The sequence below is a fragment of the Rosa rugosa genome, chromosome 2, assembly GCF_958449725.1.
Source record: "Rosa rugosa chromosome 2, drRosRugo1.1, whole genome shotgun sequence".
Taxonomy (NCBI): Eukaryota; Viridiplantae; Streptophyta; class Magnoliopsida; order Rosales; family Rosaceae; genus Rosa; species Rosa rugosa.
This window is the reverse complement of record NC_084821.1, coordinates 45,104,375-45,122,824: the sequence shown is the minus strand read 5'-3', so window position 1 is coordinate 45,122,824 and position 18,450 is coordinate 45,104,375. Positions and strand designations below refer to the sequence as shown.

At 37.8% G+C, this 18,450-nt stretch overlaps 1 protein-coding gene and 4 long non-coding RNA genes across 6 annotated transcripts; 4 read left to right on the top strand and 1 right to left on the bottom strand.

Annotated features, from left to right (window-relative positions):
* Positions 1–5,027: 5,027 nt before the first annotated feature.
* LOC133730835 (uncharacterized) lies at positions 5,028–7,061 on the top strand. The gene has a single exon (XM_062158349.1). It carries the CDS (start codon positions 5,028–5,030, stop codon positions 7,059–7,061), a length of 2,034 nt encoding a protein of 677 aa, XP_062014333.1.
* A 642-nt stretch (positions 7,062–7,703) lies between these two features.
* On the top strand, positions 7,704–8,622 carry LOC133734474 (uncharacterized). Its single transcript, XR_009858325.1, has 3 exons — positions 7,704–8,142; positions 8,270–8,330; positions 8,546–8,622. It is a non-coding gene; the product is annotated as an uncharacterized LOC133734474 (long non-coding RNA).
* Positions 8,623–8,684: 62 nt separating this feature from the next.
* Positions 8,685–9,398, top strand: LOC133734473 (uncharacterized). The gene is made up of 3 exons (XR_009858324.1): positions 8,685–8,894; positions 9,036–9,105; positions 9,371–9,398. It is a non-coding gene; the product is annotated as an uncharacterized LOC133734473 (long non-coding RNA).
* Positions 9,399–9,729: 331 nt separating this feature from the next.
* LOC133734472 (uncharacterized) lies at positions 9,730–12,231 on the top strand. 2 transcript variants are annotated; one of them, XR_009858323.1, is made up of 5 exons: positions 9,730–9,850; positions 9,938–10,003; positions 10,889–11,035; positions 11,727–11,803; positions 11,985–12,231. It is a non-coding gene; the product is annotated as an uncharacterized LOC133734472 (long non-coding RNA). The 2 variants fall into 2 exon arrangements; XR_009858322.1 differs by having other exon boundaries at positions 10,889–11,803.
* A 154-nt stretch (positions 12,232–12,385) lies between these two features.
* LOC133734475 (uncharacterized) lies at positions 12,386–15,287 on the bottom strand. The gene is made up of 3 exons (XR_009858326.1): positions 14,713–15,287; positions 13,848–13,924; positions 12,386–12,778 (listed from the first exon to the last, which is right to left on the bottom strand). It is a non-coding gene; the product is annotated as an uncharacterized LOC133734475 (long non-coding RNA).
* Positions 15,288–18,450: the final 3,163 nt, after the last annotated feature.

Genomic DNA, 18,450 nt, shown 5'->3' with positions numbered 1-18,450 from the left:
TTTCCCCCAATTGAAAACCTAACTAGACAGTGCCGCCTCCGACCTTGTTTTGTGTTTCACAGTCTTCTTCATAGTTAAGCTCTGCCTTTGACCAAGCTCTAGTACTTCGCAGTCTTATCTTCCTTAAGGTTAGTATGCTATGTTCGATCTACTCTCTTATCTATATGATTTTTGAATGAATTCTTAATTGATGGAAGATATAAAAATGAATTTGTATTTTTCTTGTTTGCATATGATTTGGTTGGTAATAATCAATTACTTTCATACGCATGTTGTGGCTAACTGCGGTTAGATGTAAAACTAAAAGTGGAAAATAATGAGGTAAATAGATTCCTCATTATTCTTCACCATTGGATTTGATCCAAAGGTAGTTAAGCACAACTTAGAAGAAAATTGATTGAGTAGGTGAACATATGACTAGTTAATTTTTAGCAATTTAATTTAAAGTTAAATTCATTTTACCTCCTTGAATTTTACACCTAAAATCATTTGTGCTCTTGAACTTCTTATTTAATCAAATATACTCTTTTACTCTCCAATATGATCAACCATAGCCATTAGTAAACTTATTCATCAATTTCTTTATAAATTGGTGACGATGAGAGTCCCTTAGAGTCAACTTTTAGCCTTGGCCATGCTAATGGTATGTTTTTTGCATGATTGAATGCCAAAATCTAGTTTAACCGGACAACACTATATGAAGAAATTGATGAACTAGTTCAGGATTGGCCATAATCAATCAAGGATTAATTCTTGTTTACCTACCTGTACTTTAGGCCAATCTTCATGTTAGTCCATATTCTTCTAATTTCATCAAGATTACCCTTGCACTCTCAATTTTCATCAGCCATGTCCAATTATTCTAACTCCATCCAAAATGTCCGTCAATTGATGGCATGGCACAAGTCAAAGTTCAATTTTTTTTGGTGTTGGGCCCACAAGGAGGGGTAAAATTGACAATTCATATTTCATCTGCCCCACGCCTCACTATTTCTTCCTCCTCCATCTTTGTTGACCACACTGACCCCCAAAACCCAAATCCCTCAGAGCCTGCATCATTTGGGGGAACAGCTTCAAATCTCTTACTAATGAAGGAGCACCATCATGCCACAAATGCAAAACCAAATCACACACACAGTAAGACCTAATTCCACAAACCAAGCCAGCATTTCAAAGATTAAAAAAATGAAATCACAAACCACAAAATCACACATGCACAATTCACTCACCCTCAGAATTATCGAAGCTTCAGATAACAGCAAAGAGGATGAACTGCTGGCATGGTGCGAGCTGGCCACCGACGACACCAGACAATCCGCCACCACACGCCGTAGTGGCTTCAGGTTCTTCATCGACCAAGATCTCAACCTCGAAACTCCTCTCACTCATCCTCCTCCGCAGGCCACCTGAAGCCTCGAACTCCCGGGGCTCTGAATCCCTCCACCGGATTCTCATCAAACTCCTCCATCACCCTAATCTTCGGCAACACCTTCAATTCTTTTTTCAATTTCTAAAGCACCACCTCCTCAGATTCGGGTCTCTGCCGGAGATTGAGGCCATACAGAATCTCGAAATCAGAGCCGTCAATAGAGAGTGAATCGACCACAAATTGAGGGAGAGAGATGTTGGGCAGTGGAGTGAGGGGTGGAGATGAGATTTAAACCAATTGTGAGAGAGGTTGAGGGGATGGAATTGGTGGGTTTGAGGTAGAGTTTGATGGGTTTTGGCTAATTATAATGTTTAGGGTGGCTGCTATTGATGCTTTAATGCTATTGGGGTTTGTGGATTGCATGGGTTTTTAGGATGGAGATGAACCACTCTCAGCCATGGTTTCTGAATTTACGAGGAATTCAGTTTCTGGGTGTTGTTGGTTAATTTTTGGATGTGTGCAGATGCTAATGGTGGTTTCATCACCTCCAACTGAGTCAACCTGTCAAAAGATGATTTCGAGAAGGGCCCAGATAGTGAGTTACGCTTTGGAGCTTGGGAGAAATTGAGCCTTCTCAAATTGGATAAAGAAATCATGGAGTTTTGGGAGAAATATCCTGTTAAGAAAATTTGGGAAATGTGTAGGGATCCTAAAGACTTGAGCTTAGTGATGGATGGAGTGAGTGAGCTGGAGAACGTACAAGTTGGATTAGAGAGTCAAGATCTAGAGGTAAGAGAGGGAGGAAGGATCAAATGAGTTTGTCAAGAATGGAGAGATGGGTGAGATTAGAAAATTAAAGAAAAAGTTTTTTTTTTTTTTCATTTAGGTTTGACAAGGGGTATTATAGAAATTTAGCAACTCTGTCTTCTGGCACGTCATCACTTGACGGAATATTTGTATGGAGCTTCAAGAATTGGACATGACTGATGAAAATTAAGAGTGCAAGGGTAAGCTTGATGAAATTAGAAGAATAGGGACTAACATGAAGATTAACTTAAAGTTCAGGTAGGTAAACAAGAATTAATCCATCAATCAAATTGAAAAGTAGAAGGGCACAAATGATCAAATTAGAAGTTCAGGGGCAAATGATCAAATTAGAAGTTCGGGGGCACAAACGATTTTAGGTGTAAAATTATGGGTGATAAAATAATTTTAAAAGAGAATATGAGGATACATTAATATTGTATGTGAGTGAAAATGCACTCGCAACAATATAACAATTGAACAAAAGAAAACATTGAAAAAAAAAAAACTAAGTGATTTTGTGAACAACCATACTTCGGTTTTGTTTAATTTATTTATTTATCCAGAAAAGCTAAACAAAAGTGAAGTATGGTTACTAAGTAGTTGCAAACAAAAGAGCATTTAGGAGGATGTGGTTTTCTTAAGTTTTTTTTTTTTTTTTTCAAAATCAAAAGAGCGATTGGATCAGCTTCTAACTATCTAGTTATCCTATAAATGAACATAAATCTATTATATGGAAAGGGAGGGTTAGAGAGTCCGTTGATGAGTTTGACTTGTTTTCGAGGTATCTAAGATGTGGTTTGCTTAAGCTAACCACCAAAGTAGCTAGTGGGTGGCTATTAGCCTAAATGGTGGAAGATAACTACCAAAGGACCGGGTGGTTACTTGAGAACATTTGGTTAAAAAATGGTTCTTAATCTATACTATATTTAACAGAACCCATTTTGTCAGTCAAAGTGAGCGTGAAAAGACGACTAAATCCTTAGATCATAGATTATCTAAAAACATCTTTTAATAAATAGAGGACATAATCGTAATAAAAAAATAACATAAAAAATTCTAATTTATTTTTCCCTAGAAATCTCTCTCTATAACTTCCCACTTCAATCCCCAGCAAAAGAGGAAAAAAGAAAAAAAATAATAAAAACTTCCAAACTCCCCACATTTTCTTAGATGTGGCTTCCTCTCAAGCCTCCAAGCATAAAATCAAAGTAAGTTCTACTTCAGGAGCTATTTATAAAGGGAAGACACCTTTGGGTTCGACTCGGCAGACCTGTTTTAAAAAATGACATGATCATGTAGTCTATGGAGTCATCTAAGAGGGTAAACTTGGATGGTATTTGGTCTTTAATTCCGTTACTTGTGGATCTCCCTCCGATATGAATCTACCAGTGAAGTCTTCTCCTGTTGTTACCACTATACTGTTGACACTGCTAGTTCTTTACAATCAAGTTAAATCTATGTTGAATTGTAATTGTTGTAATAGAAGAAGCGATGACCTTTTTCCGCTTCTTCCCTACAGTTATTTGTACATAGGCCCTAGGAAATGTATTCAGGCAGCGCATGTTTAGTTAGGTAGCTCTTTTGTTTCCTGCATTCCAAATTGGGGTAATGGATAGACCTTATTGGCTATCCGATGTACTTATATCTGATGTACCTATCTCAATTGCTTAATAATATGCAATTTCTTCTTCTAAAAAAAACCCCCCACATTTTCTCCAATGATTATTATTTTGTTAATTTAAAAACCCACACACAGTGTGTGTGTTTTGGGTCTAGTCTATTATTAAATAAAGAGAGTTTGTTCTCCAAAATTGAAATTTTTACCAAATTAACCCTTACATATTAAAAAACTATGAAATATAATAAATCAATAAAGATAATATAGTAAATTATATAATAGCAACCAAAAGAATAAAAATTTAAAAAAAATATTAGAAAATGTGGTACATGAAAAACTTCTCCACTACCTTTAACTTCTCTCCACAAGTGGGTGAGCCATGCTAGTCTATACCATTATTAAGTAAAGAGAGTTTGTTCTCCAAAATTGAAATTTTTTACCCATTTAACCCTTATATATTAAAAAACTATGAAATATAATTAATCAATAAGAATAATATAGTAAATTACATAATAGAAAACAAAAGAATAAAAAAAAATAGTAGAAAACTAGGTAGTTGTATGAAAAGCTTCTCCACTACCTTTAATTTCTCTCCACACACATAGTGGGTGGGCCATGCTAATAAGTTATCAAAAACATAAGAAGACACATTTTATTTCGTTGTTGGTGAGCTATGACCGGTTGGTTATTTGTAAAACCATCATCATGGAGGGTGTAAGGATAAAAAAAAAAAAAAAAAATTAAATTAAACATTAATATTTACCAAAATTCTACTAGGAGGTGGGTAATAATGAGATCATTAAATTAATTGTGATTGCCTTATCAGTCTCTTCAGTCAATTTTAGATCAAAAGAAATTAAGTATAACTGAGTAAGCAATTAATTGAGCATGTTATCATAACTCAACTAGCATAATTGAGTCAAAATTCAGATGGCACCAAAAAGTGGGTAACAGAGTACAAAGAATTGGCCAGACGTTCACTATGACCCGACGTCGTCTTTCTTTTCATATTCTTTGCCGTTTAACGCGGCTTCTGGCTTCATTCCCACTAATGGAAATCCCAGACATTTTTGATTTCAAGAATTACAACAAAAGTAAGAAAAAACCCAAGCATTTCCCCAAATCCCCCTAATTCCAAAACCCTTTCTCTGATTCTCAGGAAAGAAACACCAGTACCACCCATTTCTTACTCCAGTCCCCAATCCACTGATGCAGGACAGAACCACAGACACCATGATTGAAGTGCAAGAAGATGTGGCCATGGTTTCACCAACTGGAGGAGACCCATTTCGGAAAAGAGCCTACTTTCTCAAACCCATTGTTGCTTCCTCCATTGATGAACCTCCTCCTGAGCTTTCCCAGTGTTTTACCTCCCTCTCATCAGGTTTTGAGCCCAAGAAATTGGTTCTTGAAATCCGTGGATGGCGTCTGGACCACAAAGATTTGAAGACTTGGGTGGAGCACTTGGCTTTAACTCACCAAGGTACATGGAGGAGAGCTGGAATCTATGATGCCATCTTCAATTCCATGTGCGAAATCCGAAAGAAGAATGATTTGGTTCGTGGGCTTGGAGAGAAATGGTGCTGTGACACCAACACGTTCATTTTTGATTGGGGTGAAGCAACTATTTCTTTGGAAGATGTGATGGTATTGGGAGGGTTTTCTGTTTTGGGAGACTCTGTTTTCAGTCCTCTTGAAAGCAGAGAACTAAGAGAAGTGGTGGATAGACTTGAGGAAGTGCGGAAGGGATTTCAAAATAAAAGAGGTGATCAAGGCTGGGGAGTTGCCTACACTGATTTGTGGATGAAGGAATTCATGAAAGGTGGGAGTGATTTGGAGCATGAGGCATTTCTTGTGTTCTGGTTGTCTAGGTATGTTTTTCATGATGCTCGTAATTCAGTGAACAAGGCTGTGTTTTCCATTGCAATTCGTTTAGCTAGAGGGACTCGGATTGCTCTTGCGCCTGCTGTTCTTGCAAACATTTATAGAGATTTGGGTATGTTGAAGAGGAGTATTGCAGCTTCGAATGAGTTGAAAGTGACGATCAAGTCGCCATTCCATTTGGTTCAGGTTTGGGCTTGGGAGAGATTTCTGGAACTTCGGCCAAGGCCAAATGGTATCAGAAATGCTGAGCCGAGATTGGCTCGATGGGATAAAGTACTTGGTCTAAATGTTGGAAACTTGAGGAGCGTTTTGGATTCAGCGGGAGAAGGTTTCTTGTGGCGCCCTTATGCCATTGCCATTGAGAACTGGAAACTTCCCAAGTATTTTGTGGAGAAGGAGAAGTGGGTGGTGGTTGGTCCCAGTTTGAATGATGATGAATTGCTGTCATTTTCGATATGCCTGAGGGTGGATGAGTTGGTTGGATTTGGTACTAAACAGCAGTACCTTCCGCACCGAGTGGCTATGCAATTTGGTTACGATCAGGACATCCCAGGTTTTGTTGCTCCATTGATTCACAATACTAATATGACCTGGAAGCAGTACTTGAAAGAACTTGAGTATGTGATATTATATATACCATCGAGGCTTTCTGAGGCGGATGCTAGCACAAGATACTTAAAGTGGTGGAAGGAATCCATGGCAGGCCTCAAACACAGAAGTATGTCACCACAAAAGAAAGCAAAGGAAGCTGTCAATGAAATTTATGATGTCACCATTCCTTGTATCCATTCTCCAAAAAAGGCAGAAGAAGTGGTGCAGGTTTCTGCAGGAAGGAATGTATACAAAGGTAATGATTCCCTTGTGCCTCCCGGATTCCCTCCCAAAAGGTATAGGCTGGAAGTTGGAGATCCTATGGATGATGATGACCTAACTATATCAGAGGCTTTGAAAATTAGGAAGAAGCATAAAACTGTTGAAACTAGAAAAGGTAGCGACTGTGAGAAGTTATCAGCTGATCATGATCAAATCTTGGCATCTTCAATTGTAGATGAATATTCTGTTAATACTATGACATCAGAAATATTTGAGAATGACATTACATTGGGTAAAGTTGTGACTTGGGGTGGTAAGGGTAGGAGGAAGCTGAGAAAGGTAAGCATCATTATTGGCAATGAATGTCCTAGTAGCACCTCTCCAGTTGAGGAACAGGAATGCGCTAGCCTCAGCGCTTCATTTGAGAGACCGGAATACGCTTGCAGCAGGTCTGTATTTGAGAAACCAGAATATGCTAGCAGCAGTTCATTTGAAAAACGGGTGTCACAACTTAAATCTAAGGTTACAATGCTTGAAAAGATAGTTGAGGTGTTAAAATCTAGGACATAGGATGAAAGTTATTAGGTTGTGGATTGATATAAAGTCCACTCTATTTCAGTGTTGTAGATCGAAGTGCAGAGAAATCTTTGTTGCTTGTACAAGAGAAATATGAACTCTGCTGTTTTTCTTTCTCCTTTCTTGTTTTGATTACTATGAACTCTGTACTGTTAATCCTAGATTAATTAGTTTGTTACCTCTAGCTAGGATGTAAAAATCTAATGGGACACCGTGTGTTGGATTAATTTTGGACAATCGTTTCTGATGAAACTGTAGTTTTTTATTTTTTATTTTTTTATCTGTTTAACTTGATGTTACCTCTTGTTGATAATATGGCTTGTTGGCTGTCACGGTGTCCTCTTTGCTCTTCCACTAGTCCCCTTCTTCAAACAATTTATTTATGATTTTATGGATAAGAAATCAACCCTGCATTTCTTTATTTGCAGTTCAACTAGATACTCAATTTTTATGTCACTCGTTTTTGCATATTTCTTTTTGCTGTTTAAGATTACTATCAGTATGATTGAAATTTATAAACTTCTAATTCTCAGTTAACTGTTCATCGACTTATAAACAGTACCGGCTCCAGCCGAGCCGGTCGTAGCTGAAAAGACGATGTTGTCCCTGTTTATCGTTTAAAAGCTTTCGTGTCTCTGTTCTTCGCTTCACAGTTGTGTGTCTCTCTTGCTTTGACACCTGGGGTGCTGCTCAGCAATCGTGTCTATGAATCTATGATACCTCACTCCACCGAGAGGTAGATAGACAGAGAGCTTCAGTTTGAGAGAGAAATAGCGCGAGAGAAAGAGAGAGTGAGAGAGAGAGAGAGAGAGAGAGAGAGAGAGAGAGCTCCAAGCTGCGTTCTATCTATCTGGGGATAGAGAGAGAGAGTTTGAGACTGAAGAAGAGGGAGACGGGAAGAAGTTGATGGTCGATTCGAACAGAAATTGAGTGAACTGATCATCGTCCTGAGTTTGGCTTTGATAGTTTATTCTAATCGATTGCCATTTAAAGTGGTCTGTGCTTTGGGTTCATCTGTTTCTTTTGCATTGCCTTTGTTATAGATTTTGTGTTCACATCGAACAGAGCCTGCAACGTAAGACAATTGTATGCCTACTATTTTTATTTTTTCTTTTTCTTTTTTGAGGTTCTACTTATCGTTTATAAGCTCAAATGGTTTTTTTATGTGGTTTTTTTCATTAATTAGTAATTTCTTTATTCAGGGCACGAATGGGTTTTCTTCTCTGAATTTCTTGACTGCCAATTCTAATCCCCTTAACAGTGGTAAACTTTTAAACCTTTTTTCCTTTTGGGAATTTGATTAAAGTTTGTTCCTTTTGCTTTGTGTGATTGAAACTTGGTTTGTTATCGATGGTTTTGTCGTTTTGAATCGGTGGTTCATGTTTTAGGGCATTGATCTGGGTTTTTCGGTGATTACAGAGGTTTGGGTGTTTTCTTTGTCTTTGAGTGGTAATGACTGTTTTGTTTTTACTCTGTAGGTTTTATGCAAAGGAGTATCTGGATTGTTCTTTTGCCGCTGTTTCTGGTTTTGTTAATTGCTGTTAGTTGGGTGTCCTGTTGTGATTCAGGTATCTAACTTTTGTCTTTAGATTATTGAATGTTCAGGTATTTTTGTGATTACTGGGCAGGGGGGTATATTTGATAGAGGGTATGCAATGTTATGGTTGATTGTATAGAGATGGTTTATTTGGCCGTTGTTGTATTTGGAGGATAGAATTTGTTTCTGTTATGGTGGTTTATATAGTTGTAATAGATGGTTTGTTTGGTTTTGTTCAGCAGATATTGGGAACAGTGTGCGATCAAATTTTGGAAGTGCTTTGAATTCAGGTATGTAAAGAGTTATGCTCAGTGTTATTGAATCAATTTATTTACAGAGTTCCAACTATTGATCTTTATGTTGATAAATGTTAGTTTTATCATCCTTCTAAAAACTATTGATTTGAAATTTTTTTTTTCTGTGATTTGCAGTCTATAAAAGGTCAAGCACTAAGATACGAAAGAGAAGACAACAAATCAGTTTGGGTTCGTTCTGGAAAAGGTACATGGCAATATTTTGATTTATAAGATTGATTGATCTAACAAGTTAGGTGGCTTTTAAAATTCGAGTCGGTTAAAGGATTGCAAGCCTGAAAATGTAATTTTGGATAGGAACCTTTTTTTAAGCCTGAAAATGTAATGTTGGATAGGAACCTTTCGTTTAAGGAAACGTTGGGGACAGAAGATTGTAGAGGTAAAAATCTGTTGAAGCATAAACCAATGCCGACTTTTGCTCTGTCTCAACCGGATTTCATGTTTTTGCCTAGACCGGTTAAGGAGCTTGATGATGCAGCAGTCAAAGTTCAGAAAGTTTTGTATATCGAACTCGAAGAAACCTTGCAGATCGTGCAGTGGTGGCTGAGGAGGTATGATAATTATTTTGTTACTTGCTTGGTATGCTTCAATTTAAGTTTGTTTTGATACAAAATGGTTTGGTTAATTTGGTTATTTTCAAATGGTTTAGGTTCTCCAGCTGGGACTAAAGAGCTATGGTAATTATCTAAGCACTTGATTATTATCTCTCACCACTGAAATTGTACTTGAATTTGATTTTGTTTTATTTATTTATTTATTATTGTTTTTTTTTTTATGGAAATGGTTTGATTGATTTGGCTATTTTCAAATGCTTCAGATGGAAAAATTTTAGATTCTGCAGCTCTCAAGCAGAGTTCTGTGACATTCTTCGATGTTGAGAAGCCGGAAACTGCCTCTTTGTGGTGGGCAAGGGCTAGGACTAGGCTGCGAAGGTTTGTTCTTTTTCTTATACATACTACTTTCTCATGTTTCCATAGCTTATTGGACATTCATTTCTAACTCTTGCTTTGTTATTTCAGATTGGAAAAGGTTTGTCTAAGGATGAGAAAGCACAAAAGTTAGCTCTTCAACATTGGCTTGAAGCTGTAAGTTCACACTTCATAATCCCGAAAGAGAATAAGGCTAGATATTTCTTTTGAAAACTTATATTCCTTGCAATGTAAAATATGCATGGTCTAATATTAAGCCGTTTACTTAATATTAGCACAACTTTTTTGTTTTCTGGAATAGAGGCTGTATTTGTTTTACGTACGTTGTTTGTTTCTTTGTTTTGTGTGTTTTGCTGGTTGTTTGTTAAAAAATTGTTGGGCTACTGTCATGTATGCTAGGGACACTTAACCACAGCTTTGTACTGTTATAAGTTCCTTAACCGAATCAAATGAGAGACAGATGGTGGGGCACTTTAAAGCACCAAAAAAATTGATCCGATTAAGGACAGCCTCTATAAGATCTCAAGGCACAGCCTCTATAAAATGAGAGACAGATTGTAAGGCTGCTATAAGTTCCTTAATTGAATCAATTTTTTTCTACTTTAAACACTCATTCCATGGTTGTGGTTTTCGTTTAGAAAGTCATTGACTGGAAAAGTCAAAGGACAAGCCATTTCTATGGAGAGCTCTAAGAGGAGTTTCCACAGTAATATGTCCAAATGTATGCAATATCTACACCTGGAACTTACTGACTTAATTTTTGTCTTCCTATATTATCACGTAAAACATGCTCTGTACATCCCATGCAGAATGCATACTTGGTCATATTCCCAAATTTTGGATTCTTATGATATGTTTGATAGATTTGCTTATATTTACCATGTGATCATTGGTTTCTTATGAATTACTACAATTTTTTTTTTTCTATTGGTTTAGGCTGATCTTTATTTCAGCAAGAGTTTATATGTAACTAAGTGAATCACTCTCTTCAGATGCTAGGCATGAATTTCAAATATTTAAATCATGGTGGTTCTGTGGCAGGTTGAAACTGAATTTGAACAACAATGGGAAGATGGTAAGGCGGAAGAATGGAAAAATGCGATTCACAATGGTGAACATGTTTGGGGTTAGCAGACTGTTATTCATGTTCACTATTTTAGCACAGTAGAAGATAAACAGCTAAAAGAGGTAATGGTGATATTAGAAACTTAAAGTGAGTTAATAACTACTTTTAAAAGCTTAAAATCAGTAACAGGTCTGAAGGTGATGAGATAATTGATTCCCTTGAACCAGAGATAGCTCATTCTTCACCAATATGTTGGTCTAAATTTGCTTATGGGATTCAAAAGTCTACAGTTTGTTACCAAATGTTTTAATTTTTACAGGTTACTCTTTTTGATGCAAATGTTCCAAACTGATAGCATCCACTTATCACAACCTAAAAACTTGCAGCAGTTTTCTTTTCTATTTGATCTTCAGCTTAGAAAAAAAATTTGTTTACAGGGAACTACAATCAATAAACTTTTAGCAGAAAATGCAACTTCAGAATTCTACAAAGGGATGCTTTTATTCATATCTAAACTCCTTATCTGATGTTTATACTTCTTCACTGCTTTAAACTCACAGCAGTATGGTTTTTTCTTTCATGTTCACCTTACAAAAATGATTTGTTGAGAGTTTAAAATTTCTTCCATGTGCTCACTTTCAATAATTTGACGTGCATTTATGCTTTCTATTTTGTATTTTGTGAATGAGTTAATAGCAATAACATGTTATAATTGAAATCATGCTCTGTTTTAACGTGATATGTCGTCATGTGTGCTTAAGCTGTTCTGACCATAATGACATTAAGAGATTGACTGTAGTATCTTGATGTCAGGGTCAAGTGAGAAATTGCTTTTAGATGAAGAGAACAGAAGTCAATGCGACATGAATAACTGAGGGAACCCATTCAAAGTAAGCTTTGTGGTTCAAGTTTTGGTTGCTCTGTATTTTCTTGCTTCTTATATTAAGCTAGCGTTTAATTTGAGTACATGTAGGAAAATCTTCAAATTCTATTGTGATTCATATACCAACTGAGAGCTCGACTTCTGTCGCAGTTGTTCTAACCACTTCTTCATGTGCATTGTTATATCAGGCATCTGAAGCATGGATAGAGTGCCTAATGAAAAAATGAAAAGCTTTTCATCAGCAAGGTGATGTGGCAATAACAGCTTAGACTGAGGAACAGCAGCATGAGATGAATATCCATGCAGATCGTGTATCATTATGCAACATCCATCAAACACTTCTCATTATTGTATTCTGTTTATTCCTTCATTAAACTATGTATACCAAGTTTGATTTCTCCATCAGAATCAGTAATAAGTTCAAACCAAACAAAATCTGTAAATTTCAACAAAGACAATTGGTACTATGTAATGTTACAAGATCAATCATAATCTCCACCATGTAACAATAAGTCCCGCAGCAAAGCGCGGGCACCTTTTCTAGTACCCACTATGCCACAAGTGAAGGGACAAGTTTTACCGTCTTTTAAGTCAAAACGTAGTATTCTTGTTACTGTTATAAAATACATAAAAAAAAGTAGTGCAGGATGAACGTTTGCAGAGGGGTTGGAATTAACATCCTAATTGCATTAGGATTGTCACGCCCCGAATTTTGAATAAATGATTCAAGTTCCGAAACATGATTAACATCAATAACAAATAACGTCCTGAATTTTTTTCTCACAAACAACCACACTTCACACCTCTCAATATACAATAAGCCAAATCCTCAAGTTATTTATTACAGACACTCTCACCAAATCAAATTGTAAGGCTCAAATGAGCTTAACTCACCTCACTATTACAATTGCTGTAAAACTATAACAAATACTCTAACCCGCACGATCACTGCCCTGATTTTCCTGACCTGTAAGATTACCCGCTACACAATTTGAATAGTGTACCGGGATTGCAACAACACCAAACCCGGTAAGCTTTTGACAGCTCGTATGAGTAAACAAGAAAGAACTGTTGATTTATTAAATTACAATTCAAGTAAAATTCAACAGTATTACGTCTGCAAAGAGACATCAAACCACTCATGGAAAACCACAAGGAATACATTTTCACAATCCTCAAATCACAATACACCACACTGGTCCTGCAAACACCCAACCCACATAACACCACTTTGGTCCATCCCAACAACACGTTAGAGCTCTAACTACATCGCTACCAGTCACCTTGGCCTAGGTGCAAGTAATACGACATACTTCGGTTAATAATAAACCGTCGCACTTTGGACATCCCCGTCCTCAGCACACAACTTCGGTTAATAATAAACCGTCGCACTTTGGACATCCCCGTCCTCAGTACACAACTTCGGTTAATAATAAACCGTCGCACTTTGGACATCCCCGTCCTCAGTACACAACTTCGGTTAATAATAAACCGTCGCACTTTGGACATCCCCGTCCTCAGTACACAACTTCGGTTAGTAATAAACCGTCGCACTTTGGACATCCCCGTCCTCAGCACACAAACACTCCGGTTATCCATAACCGTCAAACTTCGGACACCTCGTCCTCAGAATCCTACATTCTCCAACTCTATACATCCTCCAATGTAAATCATGAATTGTAACAAGAACTCATCAATCATGATCATCACATATAAATATGGTAAGTCAAATTTCAATTCATAGTAATTTAATCATCCCAAATTCCACACTCTTCAATGTCACACCATTCCACATATAATCACGTAAATATATATATACGTAATCACCCACTCAGGAATGACCACTAATACCAACTATAGTTCACACAAGAAAATCGTGAAATTCATTTTGTATAATTAAAATCATTTTACTTACCTATGGACCGTCGTTGATCAAGTCCGTATGATTTAAAACAAATATTTATTCCATAAATATTTTCACACAATTACAACTAAAATAAAGTAATTAAAAGTGCTCGGTTCGTAATATGAACCACGTGAGGTTTACTCACCTCTAATCCAGCTGCGTCTTCTTAACAGCTCCATTAACAATCTCACGAATCGTCCGCCAAATAAATCCATCGATCACCTAATCCAATAATGATCTTAACTTAGTCAACAACTCAAAAGCACACATATACGGAAATCCAACGGTCGGATTCTAATTTAATGATGATCCAACGGTCAGATCGAAATTATACGATGATCCAACGGTCGGATTCTAATTATACGATGATCCAACGGTCGGATCGAAATTATACGATGATCCAACGGTCGGATCCTCACGGATCGCCCTTAGGATCATCCTCCAAAATTATCACAAATATCCAACGGTCAGATCTTCTTGAATCACTCTAACAAACATCTCCATAAAATTATACAAAAATCTAACGGTCGGATTCTCACGAATCGCCTTCCGAATCACTGTTTTACATTTATACGAAGATCCAACGGTCGGATCTTCGCCCATGACCACACAAAGCCACTGGGACAGTCATAAGATCATCATATCCAAATTTGAAGTAAAACCGATGGTCAGATCCTCGCAGATCGTAAACCGAAGATAAAACGTAAAAACGTTAAATAGTAACGTCAAAACATAAATTCACTATTTATCAACGTTTTCTAAAATGACCTTGTAATATATCAAAACGCTCGTAAGGATGCGTAGATCATCACCTAGATAATAAAAACTCAAAATATGGTCGAATACGCCGCCACAAGCGGCGGTCAGTGGGCGGTCAACGGAGGTCAACGCGGCGGTCAACCACCTCCGATGCAAAAGTCGTCAACTACAAACTTGTTCAAAATGACGAGTTGATCCACTTTCATAACTAGCATGAAGTCTGAAAACGAAAGGAAGTGGTCGGAAATTACCTAGAACAGTCGAGGTGGCCGGAAAATTTCCAGAATCCGGCGAAATTTGCAGAATCCGGCAAGGCTTGATTTCGACGTCAAAACTTCAATTTCAGGCTTCGATTCCTTCTAGAGAGTTGTTAAGAAACTCAAGACGAACTCATTGGTTCAAGAATCACAGAAAAATATGGTCTGTAGCTCGAGATATACCGATCGAAAGCTTCGGTGGTCGGAAAATTTGCAGAATCCGGCGCGATCTCCGATCAACGTGAAAACGTCCACCACTCGCTTCGATTCCTTCTGGAGACTGGTTCAGAAACTCAAGACGAGTTCATCAAGCCAAGAATCACAAAGAAAAGTGGCCGGAAACTCAAGATATCGGCGTTGACTCAAAATCGAGCTCAAATCGGACCAATCTTGCCGCCGCAGTTACGGGCCGCGCCGCCGTGAAATGTTGCCACAGACAGGTGCGCAAGGACCATACGAAGCCAATGGAAGAAGTTTGGTGAGGATCGGTGGCCGGAGGAGGAAGATATGGCCGGACGAAAAATCAAGGCGATTTCCGGCGAGAATCGGGCTGCTGCCCAGATTTTCCATTTTTGTAAAATCTGATTTTATTTTTGGAAATTTCCAAAAATGGAAGCTTTATACCAAATTGGAAACGTTTTCAAAAAATCATAACTAATTCATACGAACTCAGATTTTTACGTTCCGCATATGCACGCGATCGTATCGACGAGCTCTACAACTTTCATGAAGAAAGTTTTCCCAAATTCTGTACGTATAAAAAGTCACTTTTTGAGACCCCCTAAATAACGTTCGTTTTCGAAAATAAAATCGTTCGAACTAATTCCACAACTTCTCCAAGCCTCGTACTCGCTCCCACTATCGTGAAATCATTTCTAAAAATCCACGGAATTTAATTTGGATTTTTCGGGGTATTACAAGGATAAAATTTACACACTGCGTCTTCCCATGTCGATGTCGATGATCAGCAGGGCTGTCATCTTTATGTTTTAACCATTGGTGATCGTTTGCTGATTCCCGTTCTTGAACTCCACACGGGATCCCGGTAATTGTAACCATTTCGCTTTAATTTCAAGAGCAAAAAAACTAATAAAAGGAAAATTATAGATCAACAAATAGAATCTGGAACGTTCTAATCACTAATGTCAGTAACTCAAAGGAAAAGTTAATAGTACGTTACTGATAAAAGCTTGATCCGTTGTCTAATCAAATATCGTTTCTTTAATAATTACACCAAATATAGGTCATGGTACTTGTTCATTTAATCGGAAAAATGATCGTCTCTATCAACAATCAAACGAGCATAAATATTGACCATTACCAATATGGTCAAGTATATTCGGTTTCTTAATTTGAAACAAGATTTTTCGTTTTTGTTGTTAGTTGTTTAAGGAAGATATATATAGAAACAAAACTCAATAGCTAGTGGATGATTGAGTATATATAGATCAAAGTCTTACACGTCGTAGCACAAAAAAAATGAAAAAGAAGTTAGCTTTTATAAGGAAGTGGAGGAAGTCAGGGGAAAACATGAACAGAAGTTGCGACTCATAACAAAAATTTGGAAATTCTTAAGAAAACTTTGGAGAATGAGTACAAAGGAAAATTACAAGCTGTTGTGGACGAGCTGATGAACAAGCATACCTTAGAGGTGCAGACTCTCGACTTCACTGCTCAGCAAGCTGGTCAAATGATGCAAAGGGATCACTATGAACATACTCAGATTATCCACCAAACTCATGAAAAAGCTATTGAGTTTTAGTTCATATCTTGTTATGCTTGTAGAAGTGTCTTCTTTTCTAGCTGCTATAGTTGTTTGATGAAATGTTTCTTCTTTCGTTACTGCTATAGTTGTTTGACAAAACGTTTCTTCTTTTTTTGCTGTTGTAGTTATTTGATGAAATGTTTCGGGGAAAAAAATGCCGTTTTTCATTTTACAGATAATATTATTTGCATTCCCTAATTTTTACGAGCTCGATCTTATGGCTCTATGAAGTTTCATGCTGAATTCTCTTATTGTTTTGAGTTGTAGTACATATCTTGTTATGCTTGTAGAAGTGTCTTCTTTTGTTGCTGCTATAGTTTTTTGATGAAATGTTTAGGGAAAAGGTTGGTAGCAGGGTATACCAAGAACGGGGAAATGCATTTGGGATTTTAGTTTTTTTAGGAGATAATATTATGGGTTTTTGTCCATTTACCCCATTTTTAGGAATTTTTTTCCCACTAACCCCATTAAGTTTTTTTAATTCTCTCTTACCCAATACACTCTAAGAGAGTCTTCCCTAATACCCAATTAAGATTTTTTTTTTGTTTTTTATTTTTTTTTAATACCATTTTACCCCTTACCCCTTTGTTACTTAGAGAGAGAGAGAGAAAATGGAAGAGAGAGAAACCATATGAGACATCGCCGGAGCAGGTCACCGGCCGCCGGAATCCGGTCACCGGCCGCCGGATTCCGGCCAACTTTCGCCGGATTCCGGTCACCGGCCGCCGCTCACCGGACTTTTCTAAAAATCTCTATTGCCCCCAATAGACGTCTATTGGCCCCCAATAGAGGGTATTGTCTATTGCCCCCCAATAGACGTCTACTGCCCCCCAATAGAGGGGCAATAAACTTCTATTGCCCCCCAATAAACGCCTATTGCCCCTCAATAGAACTTTTGGTAGCCGGAATTGGAACTAATATCCCTAAAATTAGACAAATAAAACTTTGATTAAAGAAAAAAAGAAGAGATTATATCAATTTAAAAACGTCTATTGCCCTTCAATAGACGTCTATTGCCCCCCAATAGACATTCAAAACTTTTTTTTTCTTTCCTTCTGTCCCATTACTTAAAAAAAAAAAAAAAAAAAGGGCACATAGAAGCACATGCTCTGCCCTGTCCACATTCACATCCAATGCAATGTGTATCTACATAGCGCAACGCCAACCATGATGACAACAAACAAACAGACAAGAAAGACTCGTAAATGAACCTACGGAAATGCATCGCAAATGGCTTTATACCTTCCTCAATCACCATATTCCGAAAGAGCGTTGCGCCACACTTATTTTCGCCATTTCTTCACATTCGCATCGATCATGCAACACCATGAATTAACACCTCGCGGCTTCATTTGATCAAACACTGAGCGTGCTTTCTGTACATCCCCCAAACTCTTATACCCCGAAAGCATTGTGTTCCACGCGGCCATGTTCTTCCTAGGCATTTCGTCGAACAGTTGGTGGGCAATTCAGCAAACGAGACGTCGAAGTAGGATTTGAGAAGAAAAGACGCAACTTACAGATCAGAACGAAACCCGGGCTTCAATGGCTTGGAGACCCGGCGCAGTTCCTGACCTGCACCAGTCGAATTTGCTCCGACCGAGGAGAAAGTGTGCAGATTAGCGCAGAGGAGACAGAGAGCAGAGAGAGAGAGTGCAGATCGGCGCGGAGGAGACGGAGAGGAGAGAAAGTGCAGATCGACGCGGAGCGGAGGAGAGAGAGAAAGATGGCGCTGTGACGAGGGAGCTCTGACCGGAGAGAGTGCAGATGCCGGCCACGTTTGGGGGGAGGGGGGAGAGAGAGTGTGCGCGCCGATGTGCTGGACAGAGAGAGAAGAGAGTGGCATGTATGTAATTATTTAATTTGACTAAGGGTAAAATTGTCTTTTTATGTTAAATGGGGTTAGTGAGAACAAAAATATGTTGCTGGGGTAAATGGGATAATTTTGGCTTTTTTTGGTGCTATTG